Consider the following 23,452-nt stretch of genomic DNA (forward strand, 5'->3'; position numbering starts at 1 on the left):
TATCGTCTATTCAAGACTATTTTTCTCTGTAAGCCATTTTTTCATGTGAAAAATCTTAATTTTCATGTCTTTATTCGCGAAAAGTTTATGCTCGCAAAAAATAACTTTTTGTCAAATTCGCGAAAGTAAATGTCGTAAATTTTGTGATTTTTCGACCTTGCAAAAGCTTCTACTCGCGAAAGTTTGTACGCCTAAAGTATTGACTAATTGTTCTTTTACAAAATATTAAATCATCATATAAAAGTTTAAAATCTCTACTTTCCGTTTTTTTTTACTTCAATCTATTTCAAATCTGTTTTTCATGTTAATTTCCCATTCCCATTCTAAAATATACAGGCCGGGCGGAACAATCGTAAAAGTGGGGAGGCTGAAAGAACAAAATTGGATAAAATTCGCTAAAAGAATTTGCTCTAAATTGATCTACCTTAAGTGGAAAATTATTGGCGGGGATTAAATTTGGCGAATTTGGCGAATTTGGCCAAAATTCGCCAAATTAAATCCTTGCCAAAATTTCCAAATTCGGCAATTCGCCAAATTAAATCCCCGCCAAATTTAACAAAAAGAGAATTATGTGAAAAATCACAACTTTTTAGTATATTTTTGAGTAATTTTCACCCATTTCAATGTGACAAAATTTCCAATTTACCAAATTAAATCCCCATCAAATTTTACGAAATTGATCTATCGCCAAATTAAATCCCCGCCAAAAATTGTATTTTGGCCATAATCGCCAAATTAAGTCCACGCCAAAATTTATCCACTTAAGGTAATTTGATCTAATTTGCTCAAAATTGGGGAAGCTGAGGGGAGACTTCAGTCTCCCCGCTTCCGCCGGGCCGCAAACTCGCCGAGAGTGTCCTTAGTCTACGTACTTTCATGTTTTGTTATAAAATTGTATATATTTTAAATTAAAATTCATATTTGATAAAATGTGTAAAATATCTTACTCTTTAATGAAAAAAAAGTTATTTTTTAAAGAACGATAATTTAGAAATTTGTTTTTTGTAAAAGCTTTTCAACTCATTGTTGCGGATAGTAAACAAGAAAGCGTTAACACCAGTATTTGCTAGAACTAGAAAATAAAGCATTCCTGAAAGCCGGATAACGGAACCTCCGATCGGGGGATCGTAATTAGCTTCTTTGAAAATAACATTGTGAATGACGGTTAGGATAGTTAAATGGATATTACTGATCATATATGCGACGGTGATGTATATTAAAGTTTTCACGGCACGTTTTTTATTTTCCTGGCTCTTATCCGTTGCCTTGTTTTTTGAAATGTCTTTGTTATTTTCATTGCTAGTTCTTTTTGCGAAGCGAATGTACATGAGCGAAGCAGTTTTGCTATCGTGTGTGCGTACCTTTAACTATCCATTCCTTTCAACTCTCTATAGGCAGGAGATGGGAAAAACGTTTCGAATCTCCGAGTTGCGCGATACCAAAATATAAAGGAGATAAAATACAAAGGATATTCAGGGAAATGGTAACTCAAATTACCTCCGTCATATCAAATTTGACGTATACGTCAGAATGATACGAAGAACGAGTAAACCCTCCGTAACCCGTGACGCCAATATTTAGGAGGTAACAAACACGAAGAACATCCCGGGAAATGATAAAACAAATTACCTCCGTTATAGTAATTTGAAGCGAATGTACATGAGCGAAGCAGTTTTGCTATCGTGTGTGCGTACCTTTAACTATCCATTCCTTTCAACTCTCTATAGGCAGGAGATGGGAAAAACGTTTCGAATCTCCGAGTTGCGCGATACCAAAATATAAAGGAGATAAAATACAAAGGATATTCAGGGAAATGGTAACTCAAATTACCTCCGTCATATCAAATTTGACGTATACGTCAGAATGATACGAAGAACGAGTAAACCCTCCGTAACCCGTGACGCCAATATTTAGGAGGTAACAAACACGAAGAACATCCCGGGAAATGATAAAACAAATTACCTCCGTTATAGTAATTTGATATTATTTGAATTTATTGCAAAGCGAAAGTGATGCCATTATGCTTTTTCAAAAATCAAAACATACATGGAAGGTTGTTGCTATTCTCTTTTACCAATAATTTTCCTTGGAAAATACAAAAAATATCTACCTTATACCCATCATTTTCTAAGGAAAATATTTTCTAACTAACTTATCCTGCTCATTTTCCTCTGAAAATACAGAGATCTCTCAATCCTCATCCTGATCAGTCGAGAATTTGAAATAAACTTACTTCTTTAATTTGAAGCCAGTAATTTTCAATATATTCACGCAAATTGTTATATTTGTCTTCTTCCCAAAATTCACTACTTCTCAATGATATTAAGGCTTCATTCATTTCCTCTATTGTTTTCGATCTAGCAATTCTTCGTAATCGGGGTAGGATGTCGTCCTTTCTCCCGCTGCATCCATTTTTTGTTGCCTTAAGCCATCGTCCCCAAGCCTGTTCGCGATGAAAGTCACAAATCAGCACCTCGCAACCTAAAAATACAAGAATGAATTTAAAGACACGTTTTTTAAGTGCAGAAGGAGTAGGTGAATGAGATAAAGAATGATAGTACGAGTTTTTCACAATCTAACGAAATTTTATTTATTACTTTTCTATTTTATTTACAGATCTTTTTAAAAAAGAGAAAGAAATTTACCTGGAAACACACATTCTAAAGAATTGATCTCCTCCTTGCAATAATCAGTCATTGCGAACAGCGGTTTCAAGGACGGATTCCATGATTTAACTACCTTTAAAGCTTCTAAAATGGATTCGAAGGATTCATTTTCAGTCACAAATGTTGCAACAATTTGATAATCAAGATTCGTTGGAACAACCAGAAAGAATAACGGTATTGCATATCTTGTCGTTTTATGTGTAGCATCAAGAAGGAGAATTTCATCCCCATATCGTTGCAGCAGATCTCTTTGCCACTTTTCCTGGTGCACAAACAAAAATGACTGGCATTTACCATCACCTGTGTCCTCCTTTGGTCGATAAAACGTGTTTAAAGACGGATTAGCCTTCTTCCACTCGTCAATCTTCTGTTGTAAGCACTCTTGATCGATCATGGAATACCTTAAAAGTGAGAAAAATGCAAGTGGATAGAATGTGTTTATATTTTCAATGATAAATTTCAATGAAAAATTTGAATGGTTAGAGGTTAATACAAATATTGGAATGCTAAACCTTTTTTTAAGAATATTTAAAAAATGTTACCGCAAATAACTCTCGGAAATATATCAAACCATACCAGATGCAGGCTTATTTTCTAATTTATTAATACAAGTATATTTTGAATAATTAGAATTAGTTTTTGTAAACTATTATCTCGTACTTAAGATATCTTATTCATTCACCTTAACTTTTGTTTTGATTTATCCATTTTTGAACGTATGATAGGGATGGAAGGATAAAAACGTCTGCTGTTTGATGGTGGCAAGTTTTCTTTCCCAAACATATCAGCCACAACTAGTTTGATCAGCCTTTTCATTTCCCGCACACTTGTTATACCCTCTTTTACGAACATGTCGATTTTGGATGAAATTTCTGGGTCCATACTTTGAGATATGTTTTGTGTCTATAATGAAAAATTGAATTACAACAGTGTAGTTCATTTCTTTTTCAATGTTCTTTTAGAGATTTCAGAAGTCTAAGTCTCAAGTTGATTAAATATATACCTTTCCCATCGGATGATACTTATGACAACCAACGTCATCAATAGACAATAAAATCCTTCGTTCGTAATTCGCAAGACTCTTATCTGCCAGCTTCTCCTTAAGAGTCTTGGAAGAATTTCGTTTGAATGTTTCTAATTTAATCGATGGTGGTGATTTTGCCTAAGAATAGTTTAATTTTTAAAACAAGTTAAGAGCGCTCCTTTGAATAACTACTAAACTACTCGGACGATTTGACAAAAAGACCCTGAAAACTGAGTTTTCTAAGTTAAAAATTTCGCTTCTGTAGAGGCAAGGGTATCATCCAGATTTAACAGAGTAATTAAACCAAATTTTTTACCTTGTTGTACTCTGGAAATTGAACAATTTCTTGCATTGTAACCTTTGCTGGGCAATCGAACTTCTTTGTATCTTGTACAATTAGATAACTTTTCCCTTTGTAATGATCTGAATTCTGTAAAAAGAAATTAAACTTAAAAAAAATGAACCAGCAGCACCTACACGTTTTTTTATAAGAACATCCAAAATTTTTGAAGCCTTGGGATTTTCTTAACATGTTCTCCTTTTCGCCATTTTTTGAGTATTTTTGTCAATTTTCCTGTGAAATTCGGTGTTCTAGAGTCCTCAAAGCCTTAAAACGTTCTTAACTTGTTCTTAACATTTTGACCATCGAAGCCTTATGTTCTTATATTGTCTGTTTTTATAAAAAACATGTACCCAGGGAACACAACCTTGTTGTGTTATACATAAATTATTGAACGTTAAGGGCAATTAAAATTCTCACTGTTGACAAACGCTCTTTCTTTTTTTCTTTGTATGTTTGTTTGTGTTTGACGTTTCTATCTGGTCCGTGGTGGCAATCCATGCTCTTAGACGACAAGATTACGAATGGTTTTCCATTGTTTGAAATCCCTTCAGCCTCCCAGTACACTTTGTGATTCTTAGCAAAGAGATCTATTACATGACAAAAGAATTTTTTTAATGAAATTTTACAACTTAAAAAAAGTTGTAGATAAAATGCTGAAAATACACACTTTTTTCATAAAAAAAAAATTATAAGAAAAATGAGCGAATCTCGCTCAAATGTTTAGAAAATTCTTGAGGCTTCAATCAACTCAAAATTATTTTTCCAATAACAATTTTTCCCTTCAAAAAAAAAGAAATGTTTTTAATTTTAAAGGAAATTTTTATTTGGTTTTTATTTGAGTTCGTATCCATAAAAAATCAGGGACCTGTCAATCATAAAGAAAATCTGTCAATCATAAAGAGAATCTGTCAATCATAAAGAAAATCTGTCAATCAAATTCAAACTATTATTTCAATACTTATAAAGCTACCTGTATTGCCGAAGTTTTTAGTTGACTTGAATGATGAAAAGCGTGTGATTGTGCGTAATTCATATTCTCTCAATCGCGTCAATGCTTCTTGGACATCTTTGCACAAATAATGTATCTTGTTGTTCACTAAATTTGGAATAAGTTTATTAATAAAATTTCATTGAGTACTAATGGAAGTCAGTATAATAGTTAAGTCGACTGTCTGCCAATTGAGCGACCCAGGTTCGCGACTCCCTAGTAACATTTTAACCCCCCCCTAAAAAAAATCATTCTCATTTTTAAAACATTCGAAAACAGTATATCTTCTGATTTTTCGGATTTTAAAACATTTTAATTTATCACGATTAAAACATCTACCTAATTTCACAAAAATAGTCAAAAAATAGTCATTGTTTAATATCAAGCCAGCCCCCCAAGCAAACATAACAAACAATCAAAGGAGAGAGTATCTACATAATTTAAGATGAAATACCTGCATTATATGCACTGTCTTCAAGAGAATCACGACCATTATTTTCGGCTTCTTCTTGGTCTTTTTTGACTTTGATTTCCTCTTGCCTAACATCATCAGTACCCTCGACTGCATCATTTGGATCACGTTTTTCCTCATCATCACTACTAGAGGACACACTTTCTTCTGATTCGGAAAAAAGAATAATCATCTCCAAAGTAATAATCATCATCTTTACCAAGTAGTCCTTCACTTTCACTTTCATCCATGTTGCTTGCCCCTGGCCAAGTTTTATTTTTATTTCTTCCCGCGCAATTATTTACCCGCCAAAAAATATATTTTCTAGACTTACGGCGCCGACTAAAGGGGGCTATGACGTCACGAAACACCATTCCCGCAACTTGCATCCTGGTGGATGATATCGTTTGCCAACCTTGTTGTCTTTGGTGTTCATGTTATTAATGAGTTGAATTGGATCAAGATTTTTGTATGATTGTCACAAGAAATGGCTTATGTTGTAGTGTACTTATCATTCTTTCCTGAATCGAATGTCTTGTTTCCATTTTGACAGTTAGAATGAGAGATGCCAATTTCTTGCAAAAAAAGGACAATTTTGTAATTTTCACTGACTTAGGTTAGTTTTCACTCAACCTTAGACCAAAATCTTCTTCTTCTGCAATTTTGACTTAACTGAATTAGAAAAAGGTGAACCAGGAGAACCAAGAAGAACGGAGGTGAACTCATCTGGTAAACCCGCTGAATCGAGGTGAACCCACCGACCAGAACCCAGATTCTGCACAACTTCTTACAGTACTTTGAAATTTTTTTTGTGCATTTTGAACGTGGAAAACCTTTGTTGTCAACACACTTTTGACAAGCCTTGAAAACATGGAAAATTTTTTGTTGTCAACTATAAAAAATTTCCTCCACATTTATCTGTTTTAATGTGAAAAACTTTTGTTGCTTATTAGTCTGGAGACCATACTCTGTACAAAAATATTTCTATCCTGTTAAAATCCCAACAACTTCACTGAAATACAGAGTATGGAATTATTGACTCGATTCAAATCACTTCAAATCACAAAAGAAAAAACCGTTATTTTTTCAAAACAATTCAAAAGCTCGCGCCACTTCTCGAAACAATAGAGCTGTTTGACGTCATACTTTTGTTTATCAAATCATAACAATAAGATATTAGCCAATCAAATTCTGCGATTAATTCTTGCATCTTGTATAATTCCCGGCTACTACTGTCTATACTTTGATATTTTTTTGAAACCACATAGACAGAGAAGTTCGGGTCTCCCAGCTAGTTGCTTATATGAGAGTTAATTCATTTAATCTTTACAGCTCACCCTAATAGAGACTTATACGCATACATAGTTTTGCGTTCTTTTAAACCACATGTACCGTGAGATTGGGTAACTTGCATCAGTGGAGGCTAACATAACATGCATAGCCCTCAAATGAATGCTCTGAACTGGTCTTTAAAATACAACTACGCAGCTCCGCTCGCGCATCTTTACTCTACAATTTTTGTTTTGATTTAACTTTGTATTTTAATGACCAGCCAGGTCTTTCATTTGAGGGCTATGCATGTTATCCTCCACTGATGGCAAGCAAGTTACCCAATCTAACGGTAGTTAATTCCCGTGATAAACAATGATGAATAATGAATCTGTGTGGTACAGTCACTTTCTGTCGGGGTTGTGGATGGCGATGTGTGATATGTCGTTCTTTGATACAGTAAGTTGCGGTCTAATGTCGAAATCCGTCTTCTAATTTCGAGACCCTTCTTTAGAGATAGGAACAATAGAAACTGAGGAAGGTCGGAATCGCTGATTGACTTTGATTAGCGCGATGAGAGGAAAAATCTTTAGTCTATCAGTGATTTCGACCTTCTTATTATATATTCCTATCCATAAAGAAGGATGTCAAAATTAGAAGACGGATGTCGACATTAGACCAACTTACGGTACAGTAGTTAGGGTTTGTCGTTCTTCATTTTGTTGCTTTTTAATAGTTATTTTTCTTTCTTTTTTAGATGGTCTGGAAACATTAGATTAAAAAGTCTCTTTTCTCATTTTTGTTGGCATTCTTTTTCAAATGTGGAAACTTCTGTCTTGAACTTGGTATTTGTGTTTTAAATGTGGAAAGCTTTTTTTGTCAATTTGGAAATTTTCTTCCACGTTTGACGTCTAATACAGTATGGAAAACTTTCGTTGGCAACTTGAAGTTTTCTTCAACTTTGGGCATTATTTTAGATTACAAAAATGTTTCCCATAAGATATTTTTCCCTCCTTGCAATCTGTTGGAGATTATGAATTTGGAATTGCTTTGTCCTGTTTTGTTTCTTTTTTTTAACATTATTAGTTATATTACTGTATGATAATGCAAAATGACTTTTTTGAAATTATGAAATTTTCCTTGGTTCATTTTATGATATCCTCCTTTTTGTAAAGGTGAAGCGTGATGATGCTACAGATCAAATCTGTGTTTTGACTGGACTCACCAACCTTTATAATTATAAGGGTACAGTTTTGTTTTTATTTTCTAAGTTCAAAATGCCCTGAGTGTGTTTAGTGTTTTCATCTTCTTATATTGTTGTTTCTTTATTCTAGAAAATGAAAAATAGAACGGTTGATGCTTCATTTTTCTCAATGAGAGATAATCTACAGATGTCATTTTTACAGAGAGGGACTATGAAAAATTTGCAAATGATAGGATATTCGGAAAGACTGCAGCAAATGTAGAGGAAAACTGCACAAATGCCGCGTCGTTGAATATACAGTCAGTCGGAACCACTACATAGAAATGGCAACTATTGCTTTAACGGGGTATCCCGAATGGGAAGGTGAAAATAACCCAAAAAGGAAACTGTTTCCAGATTGAAAATTTCATCACTTTTCTGTTTCCCATTTTGATAAAAAACTTTTCATTGTTCCCGAACGGGAAGTTGAATTTTTGTAAACAAAGCAGATTTTTGTTTCCCGATCGAGAAGAAGTTTCCAAATCCAACACATTATCACACATAATTCTTTAGGAATGGGGAAAGTAGAATTAAGAATTGATTACCCGGTGTATTTCTTAACTACTTGGTGAAAGGTATTTATTTACCCTCTTTTACAATAGGCATCAGTTATTTACCTTCCACGACCATTTCCGGAGTGCGCAGAGGTCACATTCCCGATCGGTATACTGGTCAACTTCCTGATTCGGAAACTCTATCCATTTCGGGAAGTTTCTCACCTTCCCGTTCGGGATATATTTCCCGTTAAGGCAATAGTTGCCATTTCTATGTAGTGGTTCCGACTGACAGTGTTTGTATGTCATTAAAATGTTTTGCTTGCAACTTGCGAATCGAGGAGGCTCTGGAACGCTTCGCAACTTTTATACATATACGGCTTGTTATGATCTTATTTCCGCAGGTAACACGGTCCCTTGCACTGTCATTGTATTTTTTATCTTTCATATCTAAGATCATGTGTTTGTTGTATTTCGCATCTTGCATTTTGATGTCAACATCAACTTTGCTAATCCTATTTTGTTCAACCGTCGTATTACTTCTGCACTCCTTATTATTATTCTTTTCGGTAAAATTGTCCTTTGTTGTCTGCGTTCGATTTTCTTTTTCAACAAATCGGTTTGTTTTATCAACAATCTGTCGTGCTTTTAACGTTCGATACGATACAAGATTTACAGTTATCAACAAGACAATCGAACAAGAATAAAGGGGTATCCAAAAACAAAGGCTTGCATATTTACGTAACCAAAGTACATCAAAAAAGAAGAAATTGAAACAAAAATTCATGATTCCAAAACATGAGCCGACTGCTAAAGTGATGTAGATAGGGTATGTTGGTATCCTCTTAAATGGATAGCGAACTGAGACGAATCTGAGGGCTGATATAAGCGCAAATGTTATGAAACCAAGCATATGTAATCCATGTGATAAACCAAATGTTAGCACGACTGCAAGACTTCTTTCATTCATACCAAAAAAGAACATAAGTAAAGATGATACGGCTGCAAAGAGTGTGGTTAAAATATCAATACACGACAGAAATATGAATAGTTTTTTAGATGTTGTCATCTTATGTCCTTTGTTTGTTTCTTTAATGCCGAAAATGAGCAGTAGATTTGAAACCAAAACAAATAGCAATATTACCAGGTGGATGATGTAGGTAAGATTAAAAAGTTCAGCCATCTTTTAATTATTGTGTAACTTTGGCAACAAAAATAAGAACAAAGTTTTTATGGATTTCACCACAAAATTTATATTAAGTCCCTTCAATAACTCTCAAATGCAAAAAAATAATTGAACTGTTATAGTATATTTTATCTCCGGATTATTTTTTCTGAAAACCTGAAATTTAAAAAGCTCCTTGCAGTGATAATGGCAGGTGATTTCAAATTCAAAATATGTATGCTAATATTTGCCAGTCTCATTTCAACTGCGATCATAAAAAACGAGTTTTAATTGCTGTTTTATTTTGAAAATTTTTATTGTAGAAAGAACTGTTAATGATTTTTTACCTTGTTCATAATTTTTTGAACATGCAAATAGTTTACCTTGGCTCTGTACAGTACCAAGTAACGGGAAACAATATCTACGATACACGTATTTCCTTTTAGCAGATCCATATAAAAAAGTCACGAAAAAATGTCGAGTAAAGCTCTGATTGGCTGACACATTCAAAGATTACCTCATACTCTGGGCATTTGAAAAAAAAATTCTTAAGAAATTTAATAGACCCGCCAAAATTTCTTCCCGTCAAAAAAAATTTGTAAGAAAAATCGGACAATTGATCCATTCGTCAAGATTTCTTCTCTAAGGTACTAATGGTCTTTCGGTCAATTATTTGGAAGATAGAAGTTTTGTTGAAAGACTCCGTCGTCTTTAGTTTTTAATTTCTTATTTTAGCCAATAAATATATACAAAATACCTAAAACATATTTTCAAATGATAATAAAAATCTTCGCATTCTGACAAAAATAACGTGCCAGAAAAAACACTGAGGAGCAAAAAGTAACCTGAAGCTGAATCTCAATGCTCTGGGCGACTATACAGTTTAGAAACCTTCAAATTGAAGATATCTGTGAAATCTCGTAAGGATTAGACTAGAAAAAAGTAGATGACCTTTTCAATTACTGACCTTTTTATAAGCATCCTCTTAAAATCTGAATGGGGAGTGAATCCGTTGATCAAAGAGAATACCTTAAGGGAACTTATTTTGGCGGGAACTAATTTTGGCGAATTTAGACGAAATTCGCCAAATTTAGTTCCCGCCAAAATTAAATATTTTGCTCACTCGCCAAAATAAGTTCCCGCCAAAATTAAATTTTTTGTTTCCTTGCCTAAATAACCCCTGAAATTCATCAAAATTGCTCAAAATAAGGCAAAATAGAACAGATTTACGCTGTCATTCGCCAAAATTAGTTCCCGCCAAAATTAAATTTTTTTAAGATTTTCGCTGCTCGCCAAAATTAGTTTCGAACCACTATAAATCGAATGTGATACCTCGAAAGTCTTTTGTCCCTTCAGTTAACAATTCCTCATAAACCTTACTCCATAACTCGAACATCTCTTTAACTCGAACAAATTTGTGTTCCACGTGCGTGTTCGAGCTATGGAAGATCAAGGTGCATAAAACCTAATGACACCGTGAGTTTTTTTGCAGAATCAATGAATCAATGAATCACGCATATAGCTTAGTGATCTTAAACAACATCGAAAAATGTCTGTTTTACAATCTCATCATTTTTTATCCATTTTCATTCGCTTTGCTGATGGCTGATCATCATCCTGAAGGGGAGAAGAAATACAGTATTGATTGTTTTATGTCATTGATCTTTGTAGGGGAATATAATTGTTTTATGTATCGATTTAAGGCTGTTTCTTCCGCCCTTGACCCGGACCGTTACCTGGGTTTTAAGGTTTCTTTTTGCTTGCAAAGCAAAGTGGAGTATTCTAGGGAGATTGAATGGCGCCCTTTCCTACATTCGGGTAGATAGCTATCAAAAGAGAAGCCTTAAAGACTTAAATTGCTTGCAAGCAAAAGTTGAAGATTATAGGCATTCGGGATTGTACGACATTAACCAGACCACGCTAAGAGGGGTTTGACAGCCAGCAATGGTGTCGAGAGAATGTATTACCTTGCTATTTTCATCGTTGAATGTTGTGGATGAAGAAGAAACAGAGCCTTTAGTGATTGTTCCTCCCGTCGCTTTCATCAATTCCTGTAAAAGTGAACAAAGGTGAAATGGTTAATTTTTTTCATACCCTGAACGATTCAAACACTTTTTGACATTTTGGTCAGGTTTAGTCAAGATAAAATTTAATAAGCAGTTATAATTTCAACAAAAAATCTAAATAATGTACATCAGAACTAGGAAACACCCAAACATATCCATGCTTAAACAAATTAGGATTGAAATAAAAAATTTAGCGAGAAGCCGTTTAATTATAACAAACTTATATACCATTTACAATACGATATCGATTTTTCCATAATGTTAAGTCACCGTCAAAAAGGCACTCTTCTTTTCAAAACGGTCACTTATTCGATGAAAATCCAATTTCCTTTGACAATCGAATAAGAGAAGGTCAACTCTACAAAAGAATTTATCAAAAGATAACAAACATTCAAGAGTACACACCTTGGTAAATCCCATGCTAGTGGAATCTCTTGAGTCACCAGCTGTGAAACTTTCACCAGGTAGATTACTACTACTGTCTTCGTTGATGGCGAAACCTTGCTGCGAATATTCGCTACTGTAGAAAAAGAGCAAGACAAAATTTGTTTGACGAGAATCGAAAATCACCTTACTTCAATAAGTTAAGACTACGTTCAGACGTTAGATTTTCGTATCGCTCCGGTATACCTTATCGGTAGAAATTTGGTCCGTAAGAAAATGACGAAAAAATCGTTTATTAGTGACGAAATTTTTTACCGACGGAATAAAACCCACGAAACTAAAATTTCAAAATAATTTTGTAAACTGTACCAAGATTTCACAACAAAAAGACTTAAATTTAAAGGAAAAGATATGTCTATTATATTTTGACCGAATTTCAAAGAATTTTGAATATATTTTAGAAAGCTGTAATTTAAACCAAAGATTTAAAATTTCCACATGAAAAAAACGAGTCTTGATTACAGTGTAACATCTTCTCAACTCAACAATGAGGAGACTTTTTTCTTATAAAATGTTTTCAGTTCTTTAGTTCGGAATGTGTACAATATTGCATTGATTCCACTATTAGCCAACGCCGTAAAATAAAAGACTCCTGACAGACGGACCATAGATCCATAGTTGGCAAAATGATGTTCATCCTCCACATTGATTAAGTGAACAATGGATAAGATTGACATTCCAATATTACACAGTATATATGCTAAGGTAATGTATATGAGAGTTTTAACGGCGCGGGTTTTATTTTCTTGACTCTTACCATCTTTTATAGTGATAGTTACACTGTTTTGGTTATGGTGAAATTCCTGGGCTTGGGTTTTGCTTTTGTTTTGGTCTCTGCACTGTCGCGCTCTGAGAGTCATATAAGATACCAAGTTTATTATAATCAGCAAGATCATTACACCGATATATAGGGGTACCCAGAGAAAAAGTGTAACGTATTTCTTGATCCAATTATATTTGAAGAAAAAGAAATTCAACCAAAAATTCATAATCGCTATTACCAAGCCAACTGCCAGACTACAGAGTATGTTACAAGTCGAGATACGTTTGAAAGGGTATCTGACAACCAAAAAACGTAGACTGCAAATCAATAGAAATACCATGAATCCAAAAATATGAAATGCTTGTGCAAATCCATACAATATTCTCTCCAAAGTAGATCGTTCTTTAACATTGAAAACCAAAATGCTGAACGACGTTGCAAATCCAAACAAACCCGTACAAATATCAACACATGACAGAAATATGAAAAGTTTTTTTGAAGTTGACATTATTCTTTGTCCTTTGTTCGTCTTCCTTATACCGAAGATGAGTAGGATATTGGAAATGAAAATGAAGAGTAGAACGAACAAGTGAATGATATACGTGTTGTCTGCCATCTTTAAAAATTTTACTTGATTACAAAAAAAAGACAGTATAAGATTTTCTATGTTTCAACTCCGAAAAAAATCTTTTAATGTTTGAAATCGTGAAAAAAGGATTATTGGTATTAAAAAGGGTATCGCTAATAAGAGAAATATTTTTTTTCCGTCGTGAAAAGTAAACTTTCGTTATTTTCAATCGATAAAACAGGTAGTTTGTTGGTCTAAGTAATTTTAACGTACCAGTTTCCAGCCTTAATTAGAAAATAAACCTGAAATAAAGGGGCTTTTTTTTGAGTTATAACAATATGTTTGCCTAAAATGTCCTATAAAAATAATATTCAAATCATGGCAATTTCTTTTTTCAGGCGTGCTTAACATTGTAAAAAGGGCCATTTCGCAATTTTTTTCGAAAAACTAAATGATCAAGATCACGGCATTTTATGATCATGGTTCATTTTATAAAAATTTCCTAAAATAAAGTGCCAAAACCTTTAAATTTTCCTAGTAGTGGGGTCGTTTAGCATAATTTACGGGAAAAGAATAAGATCTAGCTGAAACTTTCTCCAGACCTTCTCTATAGGATGCTTATACCTCAGGAAAAATTCCCCTAAAATCCCACTGGTGGAACATCCATTTTTCTCAAGATAATACACGCAGAAGATGCTATTTATGGTCAATTTAGACCAAAATGTGGCGAAAAGTGGAACTTGCGCATGAAATATCTCGAGTTAGGTAAGGAAATCGGCTATAACCGTTTAAAAGTCTTCTATATAGTTTTTCGAGAGCTTTCGAATGGTATACTTGATGTCTGAAAATGAGTTTGAAATTTTCAAAAAATTTCGCCCTTAGGGTTTTGCCTGGGAAAAAAAGAAATGTCCCAAAAAATGGATGTTCCACCAGTGGGATTTTAGGGGAATTTTTCCTGAGGTATAAGCATCCTATAGAGAAGGTCTGTAGAAAGTTTCAGCTAGATCTTATTTTTTTCCTACAAACAGCCTGTATTTTTGTAACACGACCACACTATAGGGGTTTTTTGGGGGGAGAACCTAAAACAACCTAAATTAAATTTAAGACATCTGTTGACAAAGCAATAAGATGAATGGAGAATTTCTAACTTGTTATATGTGAGGTTGCTATCTTCTCCTTCCATGTTGGTGACGCTGGATTGTGAATCGTCTAAACACGCATCCAAACGAGGATTTAACACTGCAAGAAAAAAAGGGTTTTTAAATTCCTAGGCCATCTCCATCAAACGGAATCGGTGGTCGAACTAATCAAAACAAAGAATTGATATAATCGATCTGAAATAAAATTTTGAGTCTTGTCACCCAATACATGTCTTTTCTTTTATAACCATAGCGTTTATAACCATATGCAGGCTCAGTTTTCGGTACCCAAACAATGGCTCTATTGTTTGAGAACAATAGAACGCTAAGCATAATGCGAGACTGGTATGGGGACAGACACTTGCTTATAAAAAAAAGCATAATGGCAACAATTTTTACTTAAGTGTTTTTTAAGCAACTGATTAATAACAAAAGTCAAGATTTGGAAAGTTAGTGCGTCTATGGAAAAGAGTGCGGATAAAATAAATCATACAGTAAGAAGGATTAAATAACTCCAGGGAAGAAATTTTCGCGGAATTTAACTTCTCGGTTGAGAGATTTATTTGTACACAATTTTAGAGGTGAGATTTTTGAATTCTTGAGAATAATCGTGTTTCGCAGATTTATCAAAAGACTGTGCAATTAAATTCCGCAGAAACTGTGCAATTAAATTCCGCAGAAATGTGTTCCGTGAAAATTTGTTCCCTTAAGTTAAGGCAATACGAATGTTTCACATCTCAGTAAAACACAGACGTCGCTATTAAAGATGTGAAAAGATCTCATTATACAAAATCATCTCAACTTACGTGATCCGCTAGCTGTTCTTTTTCTTTCTTTACTTTTCTCAGGGAATGACTGCAAGGAATCTCCATCTGCACCTTGGGAATCATCAGAAGGAGGTGCAGGCGACGGGAAACTGGCGTTGGAATCCTCATTAACCACTGTGAACTCACTAACTGAAAAAAAGATAAAAGAGAAAATCCGTCAAAATAATAATAAACAATATTCTTGTTGTTAGAAAACTATTGGAGGTCGTTCCTTATACATTGGACACACCCTTGTCTGTACACAAACCCAATATCTACGGCTAATTTCAAAATTCATTGCCGTAGAGGGTCTGTTGTCATTGTCTTTTCTGGTTTGAGATTTTTCAAACCAACCGCTACGATGGAGTGCTGTTGGAGTTTGGCGAGAAATCGGAGGCGATAAGTCAAAATGGCCGTCAGAGTTGTCAGAAAGTATAGAAGACCATAGAAGTTTGTCGAAAAAAATTGTTTTCATAACAAAACTCGAAAACTGACTTCTTTATTTTTTAATAATTTGAATAAAAGAGATCTCTAAATGAAGACATTCTATTGCAAAATAACTCTTTTTGCACAAATCGAATGTTTTTTGTTTACATTTTGGATCTTTGAGTTCACGAACATGAGAGAGAATTTGTTTGATTGGAATCTTGTTTTTAAAGTGGTTTTAACTTCAGTTCTTTGCAAAAGAATATACTCAGAGTATCTCTGCATGTTTTTATGTTCAAATTCAGTATTACTTTTACGGCATTTCGATCTATGTAGAGTGGCTATAGTTTGTTTTGTTGCCATAACTTTTGTAATTAAAATGTAGATTTTATTCTCTGAACAGTATTACGCATGAATGTAGAGCTATCATAGGGATCAAATTTCTAATAACCCTGATCAAAAGAAGCAATTCTATTTGGCAGTTGAGCTAGTTGATTTAAAATTAAGTTAGTTGAGTTTAAAAAATTGTAAATCTTAAATAATATATCGTCAATACCTTGTGTCTTCTTTTTGCTCTTATCTGGAGATATGGCTTGACCCTTGTTTTTGTCACCTTCTCTTTGCTCAACTATAACATAAGCGAAAGTAACATTTTCTGATTTTTTTTTATAGAGAAATCTTTTTTACAAGAGTTGAGAAGTTATATGTATTTGCTAGTAAGTTGGTCTAGCATGGTTTCATCCATGATTTTGAGTCCCCCCTTAAAACACAAATCACCCCTTATCAATTTATCCCCCCTTAAAGCTTAAAGATGGTTTTGAGGTGCCCCTTAAGTCTTACTCCACCCATAAATTTGCAAGACTCTTATGTATACATGCCCTTAATTTTTGGGGTGTAGAGACAAGCGAGAAATTAGTCCTTAAGCTCTTCTACTGATATTTCTTTCTTTCTTTTGTGAAAAAGTTTTTTATCATTATATACTTTTCTAAACCAGCAAATTTAAAATATTAGTAGAGAATGATAAACTGTAATAAACAAAATACCTGATATAAAAATCCCTACAATACACTTTTCTAGAATCGTTTTCTCCTCAAACTGATAGCATTTGAGCGAAACTATTCCATATAGAAGCAGAACAGAAAAATATTCCAAATTGAATGTCTTTAAAAAATGTAAATATTCGAATCACGGGCCATTCCATTACTGAAATGTGATTGGAGCATTAGATGTAGTGTAGGATGATGGCACACCAAGGAAACAAAAATATTTTAGAATGTAACATTCGAATGGAAATAGAAAATTCCATAGCTGAAATGTGATTGGAGCCTTAGATGCTTTGCAAGCAGTGGCGTGGTGGGAAAATCTTTCTGGAGGGGCCAAAGTCAATTTTCCAAAGTGGTGTCCCCACCCACCATTTTCTAAACTTTTACTAATTCATTTGCCTAGGCATAATGAGGAAGGAAATATTTAGTGGAGAAGAGTAGATTTATCTTTGATGAATGGAAAAGGGTACAACAGGCCCCACCATGGTTGGGGCCGACTAGAAATTTTTTTTAAATCGACTGCCAAGCTACCCTAAATCACTAAATACAAATAGACAAATTAGAGACTTTCTAGAGTGAAAAGAAACTTAAAGAAAGAAAGTGTAATGCGAGCGAAGCGTGCGAAGAAATTGATGTTTTATGATTTCAATATTGTTGTCAGCATATTGGTCTTGGGGCGCAGTTAGATTTTCATTTAATAATGCTATATTGTACACAAAAAACTTGTAAATTAGCTAGATTGCAAAGAAGTTACCAATGAACTGTATTGCGAGCGAAGCGAGCGAAAAAAATTGCAAGAAAGGAACAAGAATACTCCCCCCTCAAGTAGCAAGGGCTTCCATTTGACCCTTGAGACCAAGTCCCCCCTTATTTCTCACTTTTTAACATTTTTGCCCCTTGTGTTTTTCTCTAAATTTTAAATCACCCCTTATTTTAAGGGGGGGGGCTGAAACCATGTCATCTAATTTCGACACCTTTCTTTGGGTTGAGAATAATAAGAAGGTCGGATAATCAATAGACAAAAACAGATTTTTTCCTCACTGACCACTAAGCAAAGGAATATATTTTTCATCAGCAATTCAAACTTTTATATTATTTCCAGCTCAAAAAAAGGGTGTCGAAATTAGACAAGGGATGTCAATATTAGACCAACTTAGGGTACTTCATGTATACCAAGTTAAAAAGAACTCCAATCTGCTCTGTTCAGAGATAGCAGATTTAGTTTAGTCCAGAGTTTTATTTAAGGTCAGTGACACAACTGCATATTAAATGACATACCAGGCATCCACTTGAAAACTTTCATTGTACAAGTTGGTGGGCCTACGTGAACCCATTTTTTCTCCCTATAAAAAAGATAGATGGATCAAATATTTAAGCTGAGAAATTGGAAAGGGAAAAAGGTATATATAAAACCAACATCTAAAAGAGATAATTTTGTTTTTTCAATTTCAAAAAAGTGCCATCTTTACAGATCTTTAAGATGTAACAAATACAGTAGAAAAAACTGAAAAGAAGCCAGAAATCACATGAAATTGAATTTAAACCGACAATAAGTCTAATTTGCAAGGAAATAAAAATTTAAGAAGTTTAAGAAGTTCAGGGAATCCTTACAGAAGATGATCATCAAATAAAAAACAAATTTAGATTGATTGGTTCAATTTTATGTGCTAACTTTCTACTCTCGGGTACCTAATAGCCGGGGGGGGGACATTTTTATTCCAACCCCCCGCTTATTCCAAACCCCCCGGCTATTAGGTACCCGAGAGTATATTATCAAATTGTTGACCTAATTTTACAAGACTGGATCTAATTAACATACCATTTGCGAACTTTTTCTATAGTCATCATAACACGTTTGATTTCATCTTTGGCACGACTTCTGGTTTCTAATCGAAACGATGAGCGTGAAGATTTGGCTGACATTTTAATTTTTTTTTTCACTTTTTTTAATTGGAAAAATAGAGTGTTTTTAAAAATCTAGTGATGGATTTGACTTCACTAACTCTTGAATTTAGAAATTCTAACTAAACAGAATACATCACTAGAACCTGCTAGAACTAGAACTATCCATTTCCAAAACATGATCAATTAATGAGTGTATCTTTTGTATTCTGACGCTATAGGCTGGGTGGGTTACATCGAGTGACGCTAAGAAAATCTACCAGAGATAAATATTTTCATAGCCCAAGAAATGTTCAAATTTTGTATATAAAAGCTCAAATACTGATACTTGACTTTGTACTGCATATATGGTGATGCACCCGCTCACTCCAATCAAACCCATGTAACTCTAAAAATATCAAACCAAGTTTAATAAAAGGCTTCATTCTCACAAGAAAAACAAGGCATCATTTAATTTCTAAATATTCTAGTTTTTAGGCAATTAATTTATTATTTTCCGGAGGATGGAAAAAAAAATGAAAATAAAATTGATGTTTTAATTTTTTCAAATTTTCTTTTTTAAAATCTGAAATCAGAGGAAATAATAAAATGAAATCTTTTGGAATTTAAAGACAAAAGAATATTAAGTGCGAGCTTACAGGTATATGTTTGTAGGTATATGTTGTAGAGTCAATGGATAAAAAACACTAAAATAAAGCGAAGCATAAAATGTACACATAAAGACTGACATTTTGTATTATGTAAGACTGACATAGGTTCCCACTTAGGGCTCAGGATGTAAAAGCTCAATTGCTCCATTAAGGCTTGGAATAAAGCCTAGAAACCATCAAACCCCTCCAAAATAGAAGTATTCAATGAAAGAAAGTGGAAGTGCTAAAAAAGTAATTCTCATCGGAACTTTAAATTCTGAAAAATGTTAATAAATACACTAAAATCTCAATGTTTCAACCACGATTGTCTGAGAAACTCAATTATGCTCAATACACCGTTTAACAGTGTCGACTGCGCACGCGTATGAACAATTTTCCATTGTTTTGATTTTGGCAACCACTGGAAACTTCACTCTCCCCCGTAGAAAATGGTAGGTAAACATCCAGTTCTCTTAAGAAAACCCAGCAGAGAAATGGTAGGTAAAGAACTCCTTTTAATCATAACTTCTTTTCCTCTAGATGAATTTTTGTGAAATTTTCAGGAGAGATACATAAAATTGTTATTAATATCATGTTGAAATATCTAAAACATTTTCTTTAAAGAAAAGAAAAAAATGGCAATGTTTACATTTCTCTAACCTTCCACAGTACTAAAGTGAGCATTTTTACCTACCGCCTCTACGGTGGAGATGGCTAGACTGTTAAACGGTGTATTCTGCTCTGCGGGAAGTCTAAATTTAGCTTTGAAGAGAATTTTCTAGTCCAAATCCCCTTTTCATGAATTTTAGAGCCCAAAACTTGAAAAAAAGCAATTAGTTTTTGCATTTACATACGTAACTAAATTAGAACTTCAAAAAGTGCAGAAAAGTGAAATATTCAAAAAAAATGATTTTGACCAAGTGAAAATGCTTCTAATAAATGGTCCAAATTTCATTGAAATGTACATTTAAAGGGTTTTCTTGTAATTTTAGACAACCCGCTGAGCAAAAATTGGGATTCTTCAATCTTTCAGACAATCATCATGGACAAAACATTTGAGGCAAAGGGGATTTCCCTGTAAAATATTAAACACCACAAATGATTTTAAACGCATTAAAAACTACAGTTGGAAAGTAGAGTTCTAACTCTGAGTTTTAACATGAGACTTTTTAAGGGTTAGAACCTTTAGGATTTAAAAGTTCAAATTTGCTCCAATGGGCTATTCCAAAAAATAATTGTACATGCAGTCAGGAGTAACCCCTAGATAAGAATACACTTTTGAATTTCAAAAATACTCCTATCTAAGATATAAGTACTTATCTAGGTATGAAATTTGTTCCTAGGCTAGAACAGATTTTTTAAAGTCAAACTGCCAACCATTGCAGCCTTGTCGCATCTTCTAGCTATGACCATAAAACCAAGAAAATCAAAATTGATGTATAAAGAAATTTGGACAACTTCATGGGCGGGTGGTTAAGATATGATAAGAAATGTTCCGCCCTGAAAATACTCCTAGATAAGAATAAAAAATTTGCGAATTAGGCTGTGCAACCTTCTGAAATTTTATTATTTTTACTACTACAGTAAATCGTGATAACTTTATTTGTTCTAACCTAAGAACAAATTTTACTGTCAGTTATTTGATGGCTATGCAAGTTTCCCTCCACTAATGCAAGTTACCCGACTTCAGGGTAGGCGATTACTCCTGACTGACAGGGGTACTGACAAACTTTTTTCACTAACCCCCCTGGAAATTTTGGATAACAAAATACCGTCAACTGCTCTAACTTGGGACGATTGGTCCAAACATGGGACTGTTGATATCTGGCCTGTATTTTCACTTTTTTTATTCACTAAATCTCTTTGACAAATTTGTTTGGATAACTCCATCAAGTTTATCAATCATACTTTCTGTCATAACATTGTCACGGTAACTTTCACTGATAGCGCGCCCTTTTAAACTTTTTTGTTTTCATTCAAAATGACCGGACAGATGTCAGACAGACATTTTGTCTCGATAACCTCATACCTACGGAACTTATCCTTAGAGGCAATCAAGCTAGAACAATAGAAAAAATATTTATTTGGCTCTGTAGAAAAATAGCAAAATAGAAACTCGCTTATATTCACAAAACTGATTCTTTACCCCAAAACGAAACTTTTCTATTTTGTAAATCTTTCTTCCATTTTCCCGTACGTAAAATATAGAGTACTTTCGTTTTTCCCCCAAAATTGCAAGGGAAAAATGTTAAGACCGCCTGTTGTCCCTCGCGGATTTTCCTAGCGTAATTTATTTGTGTGATTTCATAATGTTATTGTTCTCTTCTCAGATTATTACTGACGGCACTTCAATCGCTTACGGGATTGGACAATGGTTGACAATAGTGACGTGACGTATACAACAATTAGATATGACGTGACAAATGAAAGTGGCTTGATAACACTCTTGATTTCTTTATTTTTCTAATATATTTTGTTTTTTCGTTTAACCCTATTCAACCTAGGCTTTTAGGGGCAGTTCAGAACTAGGGGGGGAGGCTTTTCCTTTTACCACCCCTTAACTTTTGATCTAGTGGGTCTTTTTTAATGAAATTTGGCACACAAGATCCTTGTCACGTAAGGTAACTTTTCAAAAAAATTTTCTGATGACGTCACTCACCATGCCCAAAGTGAGCAAAAACCGAAAATTTCCTTTGTTCTTATAAATAGCTATTGTATTCTAACAAAAGTTTTAGGAAAAAGTTGCCTGATTTTAAAATGCTTATTTTATCCTAAATATTCAATAAATTACGGTTTAAACGATATATTTGACATTAAAAATCAATTTGTATTGGAAAAGTGTCAATTTTTGTGACACCTTACTGTCAGAAATGTCATCATACTTAAGGTGTGAAAATTTTTAGGTGTCAAATCTTTTTTTATTTTGACGCTAAATAAAAGTTAGGAATTTACAGAAAATTTCACGGCGAAAGCTCTATTATTTCAGAGCTATTACCAATAGTTTGACCTCCGAACAGAAAGAGCCCCCCCTAGGCCAAATAAGGGTTAAGAAGAATGATTATGGTAAAAAATAAGGTTTTATACTATTATTTTAAAATTTGATATTTTATATGCCTATTTCAAAGAAAAATTTGTATTGGGCGGAAAGAATAAAAGCGCCTTTGCTTTGATCACCCGACCGCCAAAATACTTGTAATCATTTGGAATCTCTCTACTCACTAAGCCTTATATACCTTTTAAGATGTTTTTATATTTATTTTTAGTAAATAAATCTTGTTTTTATATGCAATTTTTAATTTTAAGTTTATTTTTAAGACAGATACATATATTTTTTATCACTATTTATTTACCTTATTCTTTTCTAGATAATATTTTGCAAGAATAGGTTTTGTAATTAACCTCCTGTAAATTATCGAATAGTAATAGAAATGCCGGGATTCTCGGACTTCTTTTAAGACGGGGGTTAGACATAAAAACAAAGGACTAAGTAGATTTGACTTTTTCAAACTTAAAATACAATGTAAAATATTTTTGTGATCAAAATTATATCTAACAAATATATTGAAAAGTAATAATTTGTTATAAGCAAAGATAACTTGTGCGGAAAAGAAAGTCTTCATTCATTGACCCCCGGATTTTTCATTGCATAGTTTCTACAGGAAATCGAAACTACTGTCAACTGCTCCAACTAGGACCCTGCCGACGCACCGGACTTAACGAACACCGGACATGCGAAAATCCGGTGTAAAAGAGAATTTTTTTTACCACCGGACAATTTCTACACCGGACTTAAGGAAGTCGGATGTCCGGTGTCGGAGAAGGAAATTTTTTTCTCCACCGGACAATCAAAACACCGGACATGACCAGTCCGGTGCGTCCGGTGTTTCTTAATTTTTTGTTTCATAAATGTCCGGCGTCCAAAATTCCCTGTATGCAACACCGGACTGACACTGGACTTATTACGTCCGGTGTAGCGAAAGGATACTTTTTGCCACCGGACAAATACACCGGACAGTCCGGTGC

General features: G+C 33.9%; 2 protein-coding genes and 1 long non-coding RNA gene across 3 annotated transcripts; all 3 read right to left on the minus strand.

Annotated features, from left to right (window-relative positions):
- Nucleotides 1-2,201: 2,201 nt before the first annotated feature.
- Nucleotides 2,202-5,887, minus strand: LOC136819697 (uncharacterized). The gene is made up of 8 exons (XM_067075937.1): nucleotides 5,476-5,887; nucleotides 5,004-5,129; nucleotides 4,451-4,620; nucleotides 4,007-4,120; nucleotides 3,670-3,828; nucleotides 3,349-3,569; nucleotides 2,646-3,067; nucleotides 2,202-2,481 (listed from the first exon to the last, which is right to left on the minus strand). The coding sequence occupies exons 1-8, from the start codon at nucleotides 5,717-5,719 to the stop codon at nucleotides 2,207-2,209; spliced, it is 1,731 nt and encodes a 576-aa protein (XP_066932038.1). The 5' UTR covers nucleotides 5,720-5,887; the 3' UTR covers nucleotides 2,202-2,206.
- A 9,528-nt stretch (nucleotides 5,888-15,415) lies between these two features.
- Nucleotides 15,416-18,863, minus strand: LOC136819819 (B-cell CLL/lymphoma 7 protein family member A-like). The gene is made up of 4 exons (XM_067076059.1): nucleotides 18,718-18,863; nucleotides 18,177-18,241; nucleotides 16,412-16,483; nucleotides 15,416-15,579 (listed from the first exon to the last, which is right to left on the minus strand). Exons 1-4 carry the CDS (start codon nucleotides 18,819-18,821, stop codon nucleotides 15,416-15,418), a joined length of 405 nt encoding a protein of 134 aa, XP_066932160.1. The 5' UTR covers nucleotides 18,822-18,863.
- Nucleotides 18,864-18,884: 21 nt separating this feature from the next.
- LOC136819720 (uncharacterized) lies at nucleotides 18,885-19,577 on the minus strand. Its single transcript, XR_010848475.1, has 2 exons — nucleotides 19,439-19,577; nucleotides 18,885-19,188 (listed from the first exon to the last, which is right to left on the minus strand). It is a non-coding gene; the product is annotated as an uncharacterized lncRNA (long non-coding RNA).
- Between the last annotated feature and the right edge of the window lie 3,875 nt (nucleotides 19,578-23,452).

Source organism: Clytia hemisphaerica, unplaced genomic scaffold, assembly GCF_902728285.1.
Source record: "Clytia hemisphaerica strain Z4C2 unplaced genomic scaffold, Clytia hemisphaerica genome assembly, whole genome shotgun sequence".
Taxonomy (NCBI): Eukaryota; Metazoa; Cnidaria; class Hydrozoa; order Leptothecata; family Clytiidae; genus Clytia; species Clytia hemisphaerica.

Coding starts and splice junctions, on each gene's coding strand:
- LOC136819819 (XM_067076059.1), bottom strand. CDS start 18,821: ATGTCAGCCAAATCTTCACGCTCATCGTTTCGATTAGAAACCAGAAGT. Junction 16,484..18,176: donor AGTTTTCAAGTGGATGCCTG/GTATGTCATTTA, acceptor CTTATGTTATAG/TTGAGCAAAGAGAAGGTGAC. Junction 15,580..16,411: donor GAGCAAAAAGAAGACACAAG/GTATTGACGATA, acceptor TCTTTTTTTCAG/TTAGTGAGTTCACAGTGGTT.
- LOC136819697 (XM_067075937.1), bottom strand. CDS start 5,719: ATGAAAGTGAAAGTGAAGGACTACTTGGTAAAGATGATGATTATTACT. Junction 3,829..4,006: donor AATTTCCAGAGTACAACAAG/GTAAAAAATTTG, acceptor AACTATTCTTAG/GCAAAATCACCACCATCGAT. Junction 2,482..2,645: donor TTTAGAATGTGTGTTTCCAG/GTAAATTTCTTT, acceptor TTGTATTTTTAG/GTTGCGAGGTGCTGATTTGT.